At 36.7% G+C, this 14,912-nt stretch overlaps 2 protein-coding genes across 2 annotated transcripts; both read left to right on the forward strand.

Moving 5' to 3' along the window:
* The first annotated feature begins 2,834 nt into the window (after positions 1-2,834).
* On the forward strand, positions 2,835-8,445 carry LOC113751149 (putative methylesterase 11, chloroplastic). Its single transcript, XM_027295035.1, has 5 exons — positions 2,835-3,466; positions 4,824-5,060; positions 5,503-5,646; positions 7,284-7,415; positions 7,809-8,445. The coding sequence occupies exons 1-5, from the start codon at positions 3,104-3,106 to the stop codon at positions 8,079-8,081; spliced, it is 1,149 nt and encodes a 382-aa protein (XP_027150836.1). The 5' UTR covers positions 2,835-3,103; the 3' UTR covers positions 8,082-8,445.
* A 3,083-nt stretch (positions 8,446-11,528) lies between these two features.
* On the forward strand, positions 11,529-13,870 carry LOC113753025 (protein SPIRAL1-like 2). The gene is made up of 3 exons (XM_027297101.1): positions 11,529-11,636; positions 12,296-12,562; positions 13,525-13,870. Exons 2-3 carry the CDS (start codon positions 12,314-12,316, stop codon positions 13,603-13,605), a joined length of 330 nt encoding a protein of 109 aa, XP_027152902.1. The 5' UTR covers positions 11,529-11,636; positions 12,296-12,313; the 3' UTR covers positions 13,606-13,870.
* The last annotated feature ends 1,042 nt before the right edge of the window (positions 13,871-14,912 follow it).

The following is a 14,912-nucleotide window of genomic DNA, read 5'->3' on the forward strand; positions in this document are numbered from 1 at the left end:
CATGTCCTGGGCCTGTGTTTGTTTGATCCCATTTCCCAACTCCTACCTCATACTTGATGCTTCATCTTATGGGACCCCACAACTTTTGGAACAAAAAAATTAACAAAAGTTAAATTGAACAATTTAAGGAAAAAGATTAAGTACACTATAGACGTACTTGTACTTGTACAGTTGGTACTGAACGAGGACCAACAGGAAAATCATCCATACAAGTCATTTTTCTAATCATCCATACAAGTCATTTTTCTTTCCCTTCCGACATTTATAGCTAGTTTGGAAGGGTGGAAATGAAAAGAAAAGAAAGGTTTTGAAAGGATAAGAGAGTTTTTCCATTGTTTGGGAGTAAAAATAAGAAGGAAAAGAAAAGAAAAGGAAAGATTTCACCTGCCTCCGTCTTTTGGAAAACTTTCCGCCCAATTTTGGGCGGAAAAAGAAGGAACGGACGGAAGTTTAAGTCAATTTTTCAATATGACAAAATTACCCTTAAAATCCTGATACAAAACATTTTAATACCCGATGAATCCGTCCACTTCAAAATTATCCATTTTGTTGTGTGGTTGTAGTAATTGTTAACTTGTATCAATTGGACCTACGTGATCTTAAAGTTCTTGACACAAGTAATATACATCTTTTATTCTATAGTTTTTATTAGATTGCAGTAAATGACCAAATCTACATTAATTTGTTTAATTCATATTTGTTTATAGAAATTGTATATTTGTAAAATAATTTGTTTGAGTATCTTTTCCTTTCCTTTGCATTCAACTCCCAAACAAAATAAAATTACTCACTTTCTTTTCTTTCTTAAAACTCCCAAACAACTTAGATAGAAACTTTGATCCTTTCTTTTCTTTTCTAACTTATCATTTCTATTCTTTTCTATTCTATTATAAACTCCCAAACTAGCTATTAAAGAATCTTGCATGATTCCACCCCCGCGTTCCTTAAATGCCCCACACGACGGAATCGTCCACAAATAAAATCCAATTTGGAACCTCGCCCAAATATTCAACTTTTACTGTTCAGAGAATGTGCAAATATTAATATATCTGAAAATTTGAAATAGTTAATCAGTAGATCTGACGATTGAAAATATACCTGAATAAAGTTTGAGAACACGTGACATTAATTAGTACTCTTAAAGTCACAAACTGATTTTAAAATGCATGATGTCGACAAGCATAACCGCCTTTGCCCTGGACAAAAATTATGCCGGACATTAATTACGACGCTGCGTTTCTTTAATTCTTTATCTCTATGCCGGTTGACCTGCAAGTCTCACACAAGTAATTCAAAAGAGAAATAATCTCCTTCCTCCCGCCAACCACAAACCACCAGAATTATGACATAAGTTTGTTTGGATTGAGGATTATTTACCAAAATTTATTTGCTTACATCATCATTACAATTTTCAACACACCTTTTTATATTCCCAATTACCTTTTTTTCTCACATACATCACATCATAAAAAGTGCTACAGTAAAAATATCTCAAATAATTTACAATCCAAACAGAGATTATTATCGGACTATCCTCCTGCTGGCTGCTACAACAAAAGTACATTAGAAAAGCGCACCAATTATGTTATCTTAACCAACAACAACATTCCATTGCATTTGCATTCAAGTTTCACCAACTTATTTTCAATTTTCCGAAGATCGTACGGAACAGGAATACCATATTGTTAATTCAATATATATATACATGTAAATATTATCTGCACTCTTATTATTTATTTTATCATATAATCTAATAAATAAAAATTATATCATTAAAATGATAATATGAGTGTGATTAACGAAAATGAGATTGCAAATAATATTTTTCAAAATATATAAATTAATTGTAAAAGTAAGTAAACTGAATTGATGGTGCAGTACTATTAACTATGGTTATACTTGTATCTAATGCCATTTTAGATATTGCCGAAAGTTTCCGTTACCAAACCAAATCACTCCACCCCCTCACTCCCAACTCTTCGGACGTGGTCAGTATCAGTTCCTTCTACTTCAACGTCAAATTATCCTTTTGACCAACTCCTCCCTCCCTAGTCCCTTTCTTTTCCAAAACTTTTTTATTCCAATGGTATGTTTGTAAGATGTAAAATATTTTATGTTGAAATTATTTTCTAGGAAAAGATTTGCATTTACATAATTTTCAGGTGTTTGGTTGCAATTTGAAGCTTTGCTTCTATCATTAAAATGTCAATGACCAATCGCTGCCACCACCGTTGTTCTCTGCCACCGTCGTTGGAGAAGGAAAAATCAAGTTGTTAAAAAGGAGAAAATTCCATTTACATCGAAAGTTTTTCGGTAATGGAAACATTGATGAGTTTGTCACGAGTGAAGATTCAGCAAATTATCTGACACGCTTTTGGGGTCTTTCTCATCCTTTGGATTGAATGTTCTTCTATCAACAAATGACAAGAGTTTCAACTTTTATCAACGGATGCGTTGTTTTGGAAAACAACTTCAAATCCTCATTTATTGATTCTGTTTTACATCGAAATGAGGAAAATAATTTCTCGCGTAAAATATTTTCACCAGTTCTAAGGCAACCAAACACCGGAAATTGTGAAAAAACATTTTCCGGAAAATATTTCCGGTCCAAACAAACACACCCTAAGCCTGGAATCTTTTCAAAGATAGAAAATTCTAAAGCCATTACAATTCAACATTCAACAACCACGGTGCATCAGGAGTATATTTATTGACCGGAATAGGAAAGAACTTATTTTTAGCAGATACAAAATGACCAACATCACGTCCCAATCCCAAATACTAATAGCTTTTACCCACGTCACACCCTTTTTTCATTTTTTTAATAGAAGTAATGTGAGAATTTCATAAACCCCCACTCGCCCCGCTCCTCCACTTTCCCTACTGCTACTACCTGGCGACTCCTTATCCCCCGCCCCCGCCACCGTCCAGCAGAATCACATTTATTCAGAACCTTCCCGATTAATGATACTTACTTATATCTATATCTATACCTGTATCATCTAAAGTGAACATTTCCCATCACAGTAGTACTACTATTATTCAAAAAAAGGGAAAAAAAAATTTATTTGCTGCATGTGATCAATTGCTGAAAGAGCTGCTAATGGGGTTGTGTTTTTCGCGGAGGGCGACGGTGAGGAAGAAGCAGTCGAGACGGCTGACTAACCAGTCGTCGTCATCGGCTGGAAATGGAGGAATTGGAGGGAGTAATAGGTGGTCCAGGATTCGGTCCACTAAGAAAGAGGAACCCATCATCCACGAGCGAGCTTTGGCTGCCGCGATCCTCTTGCAACAGGAGTTGCAGAACTCCGGCGCCGCCGCCGCCGTGCCTTTTGATCGGTCAACTTCTTTGAGGTATCCCAACGGAGGAAGCGCTAAAAGGAATCAGACCTTGCCTAGGAGTTCCAGCTCCAGAGCCCGCTCCCTTACTGATCCTTTACTGCACCCTCAACAGCTGCTCAATCAGGTACTCGTCATAATAAATCATCATACATGAAATCCTACCTCCCCCCCCCCCCCCGTTATTTTTTTCTTTCATAGTAATTTCTTCATCATGAACTTCCAATATTGTTTCTAACTTTCCCAATTGGAAGGTAACTGATTGAGGTGATCCTTAAATTAGTCGAGGACTCTGTTATTTTGGACGTTTCTTTTCATCACCTTTCATATTCTTCCTCTTCTTCTTTGCAAACAAATTACAGTCGCGATTCGAGATATGAAGCTCGTATGACTATTATATTCGTATTAATGTGCCATTTGCAATCGTGGAATAACACTTTAGGACCTGATTAAAATCAGTGATAAAATTCAGGCCAACGACTAAAGCTATGGTCTTATATTTGCATCAATGGAAAAAAAAAAGGTTTATGATCATACACATTCGAAAATTACACAGCGGCTGGTAGTGGTTGGTTGCCTGGAATATTTGACAATTGACATTCCTTTTTTTCTTCAATCACATACTTGTAGAATTTTGTTAGTATTTAAAAATTGTATATATTCGTTTCATGCTAAAATTTTTGGCATGTGGACAAAAATTTCTTTTTCATTGTCCTGTCTCCCCCAGGTACTTCTATATGTTGCTTCTTATGGGCTAATGTAAAAGACTAACAGTTTTGTAGTATATCCTTGCATTGTAAAGATGCCTGATTATGTTTCTAGAACTACAAGCATAGATGGGCACATAGAAGATATTCCTATTAACAAGCTGGAGTTATTTAGAGCACTTTTTTTTGTGCATATTTAAATACTAAGGTAAGACAATTGTTCCTGGAGTAAATACTCTGTTGAGGTACTTTTCATGGTAGCCAAAAGTGTATCCAGTGAAAGTATTTTATGGCCTGAAAAATTGAGAATAGTTTCAAAGTATAATTTTGCACCCTAACAAGCTTTCTCCTAAAGGTTTTCTATTTGTCGACTAGAATTTCCCTCAAAGGATGGTTTTATGGTGCTTTATCCTTGACTTCTTGCCAGTTACTCAAATTTGGCATCTATGGAATTGGAAAACAAATTTTTGGTATCCAAAACTACTGCCTATGCACGAGGATGTAAATTCAGGATTCAAGAATTTTTTTTTTTCATTTTTTAATTTTTTTTCTGGTCTCAGTTTGTAATCTATGTTGGGGTAATGTTGCACAGCATACTTCTTAACCCTTTTTTATTTCTTATTTTTTTTAAACTCATAAAAGCTAGATATGCTGATGGCTGGAAAAGATCCGCATCCATCCCCCCCCCCCCCGGGGGGCGGATTGTCTGTATGCATTATCGGTCAATGCTTATGTTTATTCTACTGCATCATTCTCAACTTGTTTTCCCTTTGCCAGGATGTAAAGCTTGAGGGTCTTGAGACAAACCATTTTGTCCTTGTTCATGGTGGTGGTTTTGGGGCATGGTGTTGGTACAAAAGCATAGCTCTTTTAGAAGAAGCTGGATTTAAAGTTACTGCAATAGATTTGACTGGTTCGGGAGTTCATTCATTTGACTCAAATAGTATCACAAGTCTTTCACAGTACGTGAAGCCACTATTTGACTTCCTTGAAAAGCTTGCAGATGGGGAGAAGGTCATTTTTCAGTTCCATCATTTGATCTTTCCTGTCAAGCTCAACTTTTATTTGGGTGTTTTTTGTAATTTTTTTTATATTAGAGCTACAATGATTCTTTAATAGAAAAGAAGAATGAATGCCTGAATCCCTGTCCAGTGCTCGCTAGCTATTGTGGGTTAGCTTGACACTTGAGCTTCAGCCCTAGTTTTGTGTTATACCTGCACAATTCATCTAGCTGCTTTCTTTTACCCAGAAAACACATAGGGGACTAAAACTGCTCTTGCATTTTTATCATGTTGTGGCACCTGAGAATACCATACTGACTACTAACTTCCTCTGCAGAATTGTTTGAACTTGAGTGAACTATATTCAAGTGCCATGCTAATGTTGTCTGATGCAACAAAGCATAATAACAAACTTGAAAAGTTAGTCTTTTTTACACATTTTACCCCACATGCAGGTAATTTTGGTAGCACATGATTTTGGCGGTGCGTGTTTATCATATTCTATGGAGCTCTACCCCTCTAAAATTTCAAAAGCTGTTTTTATAGCTGCAGCAATGTTGACTAGCGGCCAAAGTACCCTTGACATGTTCTCACAGAAGGTTTGTTCTTCCTCCCACCATACATGGATTCTATTTTTAATTTATTTTGAGGAACTCTTAGCTCAGTTAATTGTTGCAATGCTGTGGTTGTGGTTGTCATAGAACCCCCCCCCCCCCCCCCTTGGGGGCTCACACACAGACACTGACAGCACAATTTCTGAAGAATGATTTTCATTCTATCACCATCTAGTAGTCTTAATTGTGGATTTTATGCACTGTGTATCTTAGATATCTACTTGACATGCTGAATTTGCTCTTAATCTGCCCCCCCCACCCCCCTTATTTGGGGGGATATTCTCACAGGCAAACTACGGGGAAAAAGGGGACCATTGATATTTGTGAGGGAAAATGCAATACGATTTTCAACTATGTTGAATTTGGAAGAATTATTTAGTGTCGTGGTAATGCATTTATTTAGTGAAGCTGGTATTTCAGAGATGGGTTGTTGCTTTTAAACAAACAAATCCAAGTGGAAAGATGTATGGCACTTTCGAGAATTAGGCATTTCTAGAGCCATAGTGTGCTTGGGAGCTCACACACAGACACCAACAGCACAATTTCTGAAGAATGATTTTCATTCTATCACCATCTAGTAGTCTTAATTGTGGATTTTATGCACTGTGTATCTTAGATATCTACTTGACATGCTGAATTTGCTCTTAATCTGCCCCCCACCCCCCTTATTTGGGGGGATATTCTCACAGGCAAACTACGGGGAAAAAGGGGACCATTGATATTTGTGAGGGAAAATGCAATACGATTTTCAACTATGTTGAATTTGGAAGAATTATTTAGTGTCATGGTAATGCATTTATTTAGTGAAGCTGGTATTTCAGAGATGGGTTGTTGCTTTTAAACAAACAAATCCAAGTGGAAAGATGTATGGCACTTTCGAGAATTAGGCATTTCTAGAGCCATAGTGTGCTTGGGAGCTCACACACAGACACCAACAGCACAATTTCTGAAGAATGATTTTCATTCTATCACCATCTAGTAGTCTTAATTGTGGATTTTATGCACTGTGTATCTTAGATATCTACTTGACATGCTGAATTTGCTCTTAATCTGCCCCCCACCCCCCTTTTATTTTTTTTTTTTGGGGGGGGGGGGGGGGGTTGTGTGGTGGTGTGGGTGGGATATTCTCACAGGCAAACTATGGGAAAAAAGGGGACCATTGATATTTGTGAGGGAAAATGCAATACGTTTTTCAACTACAGAGAGGGGTTGTTGCTTTTAAATAAACAAATCCAAGTGGAAAGATGTATGGCACTTTCGAGAATTAGGCATTTCTAGAGCCATACTGTACTTATGCTTCTCAGTAGCAAGTTGCATTATCTATAAGCAGCTCTTGGATTCTGGAACAGACGTGCATTAGCAACTATCAATGTCCGCAGATATGAGTTTATGTAGCTGTCTAGGATGTAATCCTTATAATTAGCTTAAAAAACTCATGCTGTAGAGCTTAAAAAACTCATGCTGCAGAGGGTCTACTGGAAATAATGAACTCTTGAATTAAAAATAAGCTGTCGTTCTTAAAATTTCTCATATTATGTATTTCAGTGCTGGTGTTCACTCAACTGTGTGCTTACTGATTACAACGTTTCTGGGGTGTTACTGAATTTCTGTAACTTCTGCAGACAGATTCAAATGATCTAATGCGACAGGCACAAATATTTCTCTATGCCAATGGGAATAGTCACCCTCCAACCGCTATTGATCTGGATAAGTCTCTCTTAAGGGATTTATTGTTCAACCAGAGTCCATCTAAGGTAATGTGCTCTATACATGGTACAGATTTTCTTGTAATAGATGGTCCTGAAGGGGGATGAGTCCTGATATTCAGGAATGTTATTTACAATTTGCACAAAATTGAAATTTTTGAATGGGAATCCGTGGCATTTTGCTTCTAGTAGCTTTTGACGTAGTGGGTTAAATCATTGTCCAGCTTACCATGCCAATTGGATGGTTAGATCATGCTTAGGATGACGGATGCTCGAGTGTGCTTGCCTAGTTTAACTTTATGGCTGTACAGGGGATCGTCATGTTTCCAATTTGCTTGGTTACTCTTGCATGCCTCTTGCTTTATATCTTTGCTAAGATGGCCGTGTTTATGCATGTATGCTCTTGCTCATGCTCGTTCTGTGGTTCTGTTCATTTGCCAGGATGTTGCTTTAGCATCTGTCTCCATGAGGCCGATCCCCTTCTTGCCAGTTTTGGAGAAGCTGTGTCTTTCTGACGCCAAGTATGGTACTGTTAGGCGGTTTTACATTGAAACTCAAGATGACAATGCCATACCCATCTCTGTGCAGGAGAGTATGGTAAGCAAAAGTCCCCCAGAGAAGGTTTTTCGTCTAAAAGGTGCTGACCACTCACCTTTCTTTTCGAAGCCTCAAGCCCTACACAAGCTGTTGGTAGAGATTTCAAAGATCCCATGAGCATTTTTCTTTGCATTCCCTAGAGTCCAACTGACATGACCTGAGAATTGGCACACCTTATGAAATTTGCCTCCTGACTTACAGACAGACTACAAGCAGCACCAGACACTCTGTTCCGGAGTGAGATAGTAATAAAACGGTCAATTTATCTGTCTGTTTCTCTTAGCAAGTGTAAAGGCAATGAATAAATTATGAGATGAGTGGCATTTAAAATTTTGCTGTGTGGAATGGAATCACTGGATGTAGAGAGAGAGCGAGGGCTCTAGATTTTTATGGAGGTGAGTTGGGGAGCGGAGAAGAGGAGGCCACTACTTGTGGTTGAACATCTTGCAGCGGCCTCTCCCCTAAAATTCGTTGGGGACCATCTTCGCCTGCAATTGGGTTTCTATTTCTTCCCCCTGCAATGTTAATCCGCTGCGGGGTTTGGCGAGATTTTCGAGCCTCTCGCCCTGTCCTGCTTTTAAGTGCTGATCTGTTTCAAGAATCGAAAGGGAGTGAAACGAAAAAGGAGCATTTGCAATTTTTGGACGCAATCTGATTTGCCTTGGAACAAATTATTTCTGTGTCACTAAAACAAAATAACTTCTTCGATATGATTAGGATTTAGAATGCCTCAACTTCCAGTCTCTTAAGAGAGAGAGGAAAAAGGAGAGGGGCGTCCCTCATATCATATATTCACACACGAGTCATAAAATAAAAGTTTTCCAAAACCAATTTAAATATCTGAACTGGTTTAGCTTTCGGTGTGCTTTTTGCATGCCCATCCTTGGAGCCATTCCTAAACGCAAGTGACAAAATGATTCTTAAATTGGTCGCATATGCTGGCCATCCATAAATATATGAGGTCAGGTAGACCTGGTAAATTGGTAATTTACATGAGCTGTTAACTGGTAATTAAGGTTCAAGCCGTATTGTATTGAATATAAAGGGAAAAAAGAAAAGGAAAACAGAAAGTGAATTTCTTCTTATGCCGACAACAAATTACACAGGGTGATGGAAAATCAAAGCACCTGAATGTCAACCCATGCCTTTGCCAAAGTCTAACTTTAAATAGGAGAAATGAGATAGAAACTTGAAATTAAGTAAACAATACTTTAATAATATACTGACGTTTTTCCGACTGAGTTTTTTTTTTTAAAAAAAAAAAAATTGTTTTCCTGAAAACAACTCCAAAATCCAATCATTCAAACAAAGTCAAATAGATTACAAAACAGCTTTGAGGTATGTTATGAACAAAGTTTGGAAATGGCTTAATTTTACTTTACACCCTTCAAATATATTTGAATTCCCACTTCCGTCTCTCTTTAATTCCTAAAATTTAGTCTCAAAGCATGAAATTTGTCTTACTTTAACCTTTAACTGTAAAATTTGTCCCACGATTTTATTTAAGTGGGACAGAACTTAGATTTTACAGACTAAAATGTTTCATTTTAAAATTTAGAAATCGAAGTAAGAATCCAAATACAGTAGAAGGGTGCAAAGTGGAATTAACCCTTGGAAAATAGGCATGATTAATTCCCATCCACGGCCATCTTTGTTCCTACTTGTGTGCTTTAATAACTGTGAGCCAGAGGCCTTAGAAGTTAATGCTACTTTATTGAATCACAGAACATGGAATTGTGCGTTTTAACATTCCATGACACATTAAGCCATAGAATTTAGGGATAATTTCAGAAACCTCTCTTGAGGTTTCTAATCATTTCACATAGATACCCTCTAATATGAAAAATTATACTGCCCTCCCCTTGATTGACATAGTTGATAACAAATTAAGCCCATATGAGAAAAGGTAATCTTAAAAGTGATGAATCAATCTTGTCAAACAATTATATTTCAAGTTTGCCCTTATTGACCCTGCAAGAAAATGAGTTAAAATTTTGGGTAAGAAAAATGGCAATAAAAAAGAAAAATTGGCACCAAGTTGATCCCCTTGAGACATGAAAATAACATTTAAAATCAACATTCTGGATGGTAAAGTCTTACAAGAACCGTTAGAAGTGCAGCGGTACCCAAATATTGATAATGATCAACCTGCATTTACTAGCTATATTCATTTCATTCAGATTGTAAAATTCATTTGAAATATGAATATAATTATACAAATGTACCCCCCAAAGTTGAGACTTGGTAGTTATATAATGGTAGAACCACAAGGGCACGAAATGGTGGATTTAAATTCATCTACAATATTTAGTAGAAATTTATCTACCAAACTTCGAAATCAAAGATTCTAGATGTACAAAGCACTATAAACTAAAACAAGTCTTAAATATAATAAATAACAAGGTCATACACTTCAAGTTTATTGAATACCCACCAAAAGTTGTCATGTTGTTCGATTCAAGCATATTAGGAGGAATTACGTTCATATGGTCCACAAAACAAGTTGATTACCAGCCCATTTTCATGTAACTTAAACCTTTCCAATGACTATCTTATCAGTATTGGCATCCATAGTTGCAACACTCATTGGAATCATACATTTCATATGTAGCAAATAATTAAGATTTTTAGGTAATTCATGAAGTACTTTCTCACAAATATCATTCGATAGTTCTATATAAGAGTACTTATCAAGACCGACATTAAGAATCCTGATTCTCTTTCCATTGTAGTGAACTACAATGTCATATGCAACTATAGGTGACATCCTATCTTATACAATTAATCATTAGTATCATAATTGTTACTTACTAAAATCAAAACTTGAATAATAAACTGAAACCTTCTTTATCATATAGGAATAACATCTAAGAGCACTTTTCAGAATACACTGGATAGCACAAATATCTCAAATAATATTTCGCTTGCATCATAGACACATTTCCTAACCCACATTTTTATATTCTCAATTACCTTTTTATCTCACATACATCACATCATAAAAAGTGCTACAGTAATTATTCCAAATAATATTTCAAATAATACTCTATCCAAACAATTATAATTTTTTGTTCATTTACTCACATTAGATAGGTTTATTATCTCGAAACAATCTCAACTAATCTTTCATTCTTCCATTACCAGCATTTATTGCTCGACAAGTTTTACAAGTAGTACAACTAATAAATTGAATAGAAAAATATTATACTTGAATAGAAAAATATTATAATTTTCCCCATATTTCTAGGATTCTAGGGACTGATTTTGTAAGGGTATTTCGGTCGCTTTACTGTTGTTGAAGATGATATCTGGTCACTTCAAAATGAAATGGGAGGGCAGTGTAATTTTTGATATTAAAAGGTATTTATGTGTAATTATTAGAAACCTAATTATCCCAAGAATTTCTACTGCTAATTTTTTTTGCTTTGAATTTTAAGTACGTTACGTTCAGGCCTTTCAGTTTCAGCATAATAGTCCTTTGCCAACACCCCCACCCGCAACCCCAAAAAAAGTAATAAAAAAAACACACACACACACAAAATTATTATTGTCGCTTTGGGACTCCCTCAATTTAAACCTCACTTGCTCCTTACTTCTTCTCCCCCTCCCGACTTAAAACCAAACATCTCTCTCTCTTTCCTCTCTGCGTCTCGGCTAAGCAAATTCAAAAAGGTACGGACGAGTCATAAGAAAAATTCTAACCAATCGATCATATTAGTCATTTTATCCTAACCGTTCAGATTTGGTCTTCTTGTCTCAATCTTTAAGAGCTCTAGTAATTTCAACAAAATGTGAATTTTTATATGTTGTTAATTCCGACTAGTTTGAAGCTCATTTTTTTGGCTCTCGCTGATCCGTTTTTTTGCTTCTGTGTTTTCAATTTTTAGCATTTGTTAAATGATCTGTTTGTTCTGGTTTTAGATCGGTTAGTTTTTAGCACTAACGATGAAACAAGCGATTCAACTGTAGTTGATGCGTTTTTAGAAATTTTAGATTTTAGGTGACTCGCGGAATTTTCATGACCTGGTAATTGTCTTTTATCAGATCCTTTTGTTGGATAGATGGTTTAATTCGTTTAAATTGTGAATGATTTCTCAATGTGGATTTATGTTGAGTTACTTCAATCAGTTTCACTGCTACAGGTTTAGGAATTGGATCTCCTTCAACTTTTTTCGCGTAGATTTCTTTCTTGTAGTTCAGTATCAGTCCGTTGTTGTAAAAAGTTAATTTGATGAATGTTTGTGCCACTGATCTATAGGGACAACTCGATCTAGCATGTTTAGTTTTCTCGATGAAATCGTAAGAAATTTTTTGGCTTCTTGTTGATACAGTAAGATTACTGAAAGAGAATGGGTCGGGGAGTCAGTGCTGGGGGAGGTCAGAGTTCTTTGGGCTACCTCTTTGGAGGTGGAGAGGCCGCTAACACTCCTCCAGCTGCTAAGACTGAAGTTAAGGCTTCAAATGGTGAGTCTTCCACCAACCCTGCTGCTGTTTCACAGCCTGTGGATGCCATTAAGCAAGTTCCAGCCGGCATTCAAAGTAATAACGCCAACAACTATATGCGGGCAGATGGCCAAAACTGTGGAAATTTTCTGACGGTATGACTCTTTGCATTAGTTCTATGCTATTTTATTATGTATTGTCAAGTTCTTGTTGCTCTGGAATAAGTATTGCTTGCATGGACGACGTAAAGATGCATTACCTTACCTGGAAAGAGATCCACAATCTGACTCATCTATAGTTTGGGTTTAAGTCAGAATCAAATACAACATTTAGCCTGCAATACACAATGCATGTATCAGATAATCTTTCGCACACATTGCCTCATGGGTTAATAAGCTATGAACATATCTATGCATTTTGATTCATCGTTGAACTAATGAATTGGAGGAGTATTAGTATGATATGCAAGTTAAATTCCTTTTGGACAATTTAATGTGAAAGAGTCACTTCGCTACCCATTACTGTCATTCTATGATGCATAGCTGATGGGTTAGCTGACTGGTGATAAGGCTTTACTGCAATTTTTTTGGATGTGTCATGTTTATGAACCTGCTGGAATCGTCAATAGCATCTCTAGCACAAATCCACATGGCAGCTGTAGATGCTATCATGACTCCATTCTGTTAAAAGAAAGAATTATGGAGGTTTACCATATTTGTCATGTTAATCCTCCTAGAAGATTCTTACGTATTTTGCCAGGTTGCGGTCTTTATCATAGAACACTCTCTTCCTTGATAAGCAAACTGCAATTGATTTTGAGACACCAGTATTATCTGTTTACTATACTAGATCAGTTTCAGATGCAACTTAGCAACTGCAAATTAGCAGATGCAACCTGTGCTCTGCCTCCACCCCAATGGCGTACTGCCATCCCTTGAACTTGATAGCCAAATAGGTTTTCACTTTCTAGATGGTGCATAGTGTTAATAATCTTATCTTTTGAGAGCTTGATTTGATTGTTGATTTAGTTATAGTGGGTAGCCATGATGCTTTTGCTTGTCTTGACATTTCTGGAAGTTGCCAAGCATTTCTAAGAATCATAATCTTCTTACTGCAGGAAAGGCCGTCAACCAAGGTCCATGCTGCTCCTGGCGGTGGTTCTTCACTTGGTTACCTGTTTGGTGATGGCAAGAAATGATTTGTACCTGAGACCTGTGGCCTGTTGCTTGTGGAATTACTTTGAAAAACAAAAATTCCTTATTATTTGATGTTTGGATCGTGAAATTTATGTGGAACTGTCTTATTTTCAGTCACTTCCATGATTGAATTTGACAATGGGAGTTATAAAAGCAATGCTGGAAATGAAGGCATTTGCTGATAATCTCTCTTGTTTCTATTGGAACAGGCATGTTAATGGAAGTAATATGCTAGTGATACATGTTCTTTTTTTGAGTGATGTGTTACTGCTACGTGTTCATGAAGAGTAATCTGTTAGCAGTACATCAGCCATGTTCTGTGACTATGACGCTTTGTACATCAGCTGTGTTTTGTGACAATGACGCTGTGTATTGGGAGTGCAGGTCAGAATATAGAGCGATAGTTAGAACGAAGCGCTCTCCAAACAAAGGGTTGCTTTTACTTTTCGGGCTTCAGGCCTTCACAATCGGGAAAGGCTGTAAATTTACTGCTCTAGTTTTTGTTTTGTGCTCTCCGAAGGCTGCATGCAGAGCCTTCAAAAATCGTGTAGAAGGCTTTAAATTTGCAGCTTTCGATTTTGTTTTGTGCTTCTGTTTTAAACCTTTACGATCGACAAAGGATTGTATTTCTATTTCTTATTTTGCTTCACAACCGCCTATTAATTGCGTAAAGAGGGGAGTAAGCCATTCTTGTTTTTGTTTTTTATTTTATGCAGTCAAAATGCATGGCTCATTGGTTTGGATTGTCTAAGATGGTGCTAATTCCAACTTATCGAACGCTAAACCCTGAATCTGCATTGCACTTCTAGAATAGTAGATTTTGACGATTGTACATAGGCTCTTTAGCAAGAATTATTTGTCAATTGAAGAGGTCTCTTATCACTCAAATTTTTGCCCAAAAAATTTATACAATCCATTCCCTCTAAACTGAAGAAATGCAGAAATCCCAGTAACCAGCTTTGTTATCAATCGAGCTTCAAAAATTGATTGCCAAATTTGTATCAAATCGGCCCCAGATCAAAATCTACCGCTTAGCCTGAAGTAAAATAAACTAAATTTCGCCACTATGTAAGAGGAGATTTGAAAGCCGTTCCTCCTCCAACCAAAACAGGTTGTTAACCAGAATAATGTAGAACGGTTAAACCCCAATTTAATCCACAAACATGCATGAACACATCTAATCATTATCTTCTATCTATCAAAGTCCCACCCTGCTGAATGTTGAGCTTCAGAGATCTCAGAAAGAGCACAAACAAATGGCAATTGTAACTGAAAGTCATAAAACACCTTCAGCACATATTACACACCT

This window comes from Coffea eugenioides, chromosome 11, assembly GCF_003713205.1.
Source record: "Coffea eugenioides isolate CCC68of chromosome 11, Ceug_1.0, whole genome shotgun sequence".
In the NCBI taxonomy this organism is placed as follows: Eukaryota; Viridiplantae; Streptophyta; class Magnoliopsida; order Gentianales; family Rubiaceae; genus Coffea; species Coffea eugenioides.

What these genes read in the sequence shown, in the direction of transcription:
- LOC113751149 (XM_027295035.1), top strand. Translation starts at nt 3,104, where the DNA reads ATGGGGTTGTGTTTTTCGCGGAGGGCGACGGTGAGGAAGAAGCAGTCG. An exon ending in CTCAACAGCTGCTCAATCAG is followed by an intron (nt 3,467 to 4,823) that starts GTACTCGTCATA and finishes TCCCTTTGCCAG; the next exon opens with GATGTAAAGCTTGAGGGTCT. An exon ending in AGCTTGCAGATGGGGAGAAG is followed by an intron (nt 5,061 to 5,502) that starts GTCATTTTTCAG and finishes CCCCACATGCAG; the next exon opens with GTAATTTTGGTAGCACATGA.
- LOC113753025 (XM_027297101.1), top strand. Translation starts at nt 12,314, where the DNA reads ATGGGTCGGGGAGTCAGTGCTGGGGGAGGTCAGAGTTCTTTGGGCTAC. An exon ending in ACTGTGGAAATTTTCTGACG is followed by an intron (nt 12,563 to 13,524) that starts GTATGACTCTTT and finishes TTCTTACTGCAG; the next exon opens with GAAAGGCCGTCAACCAAGGT.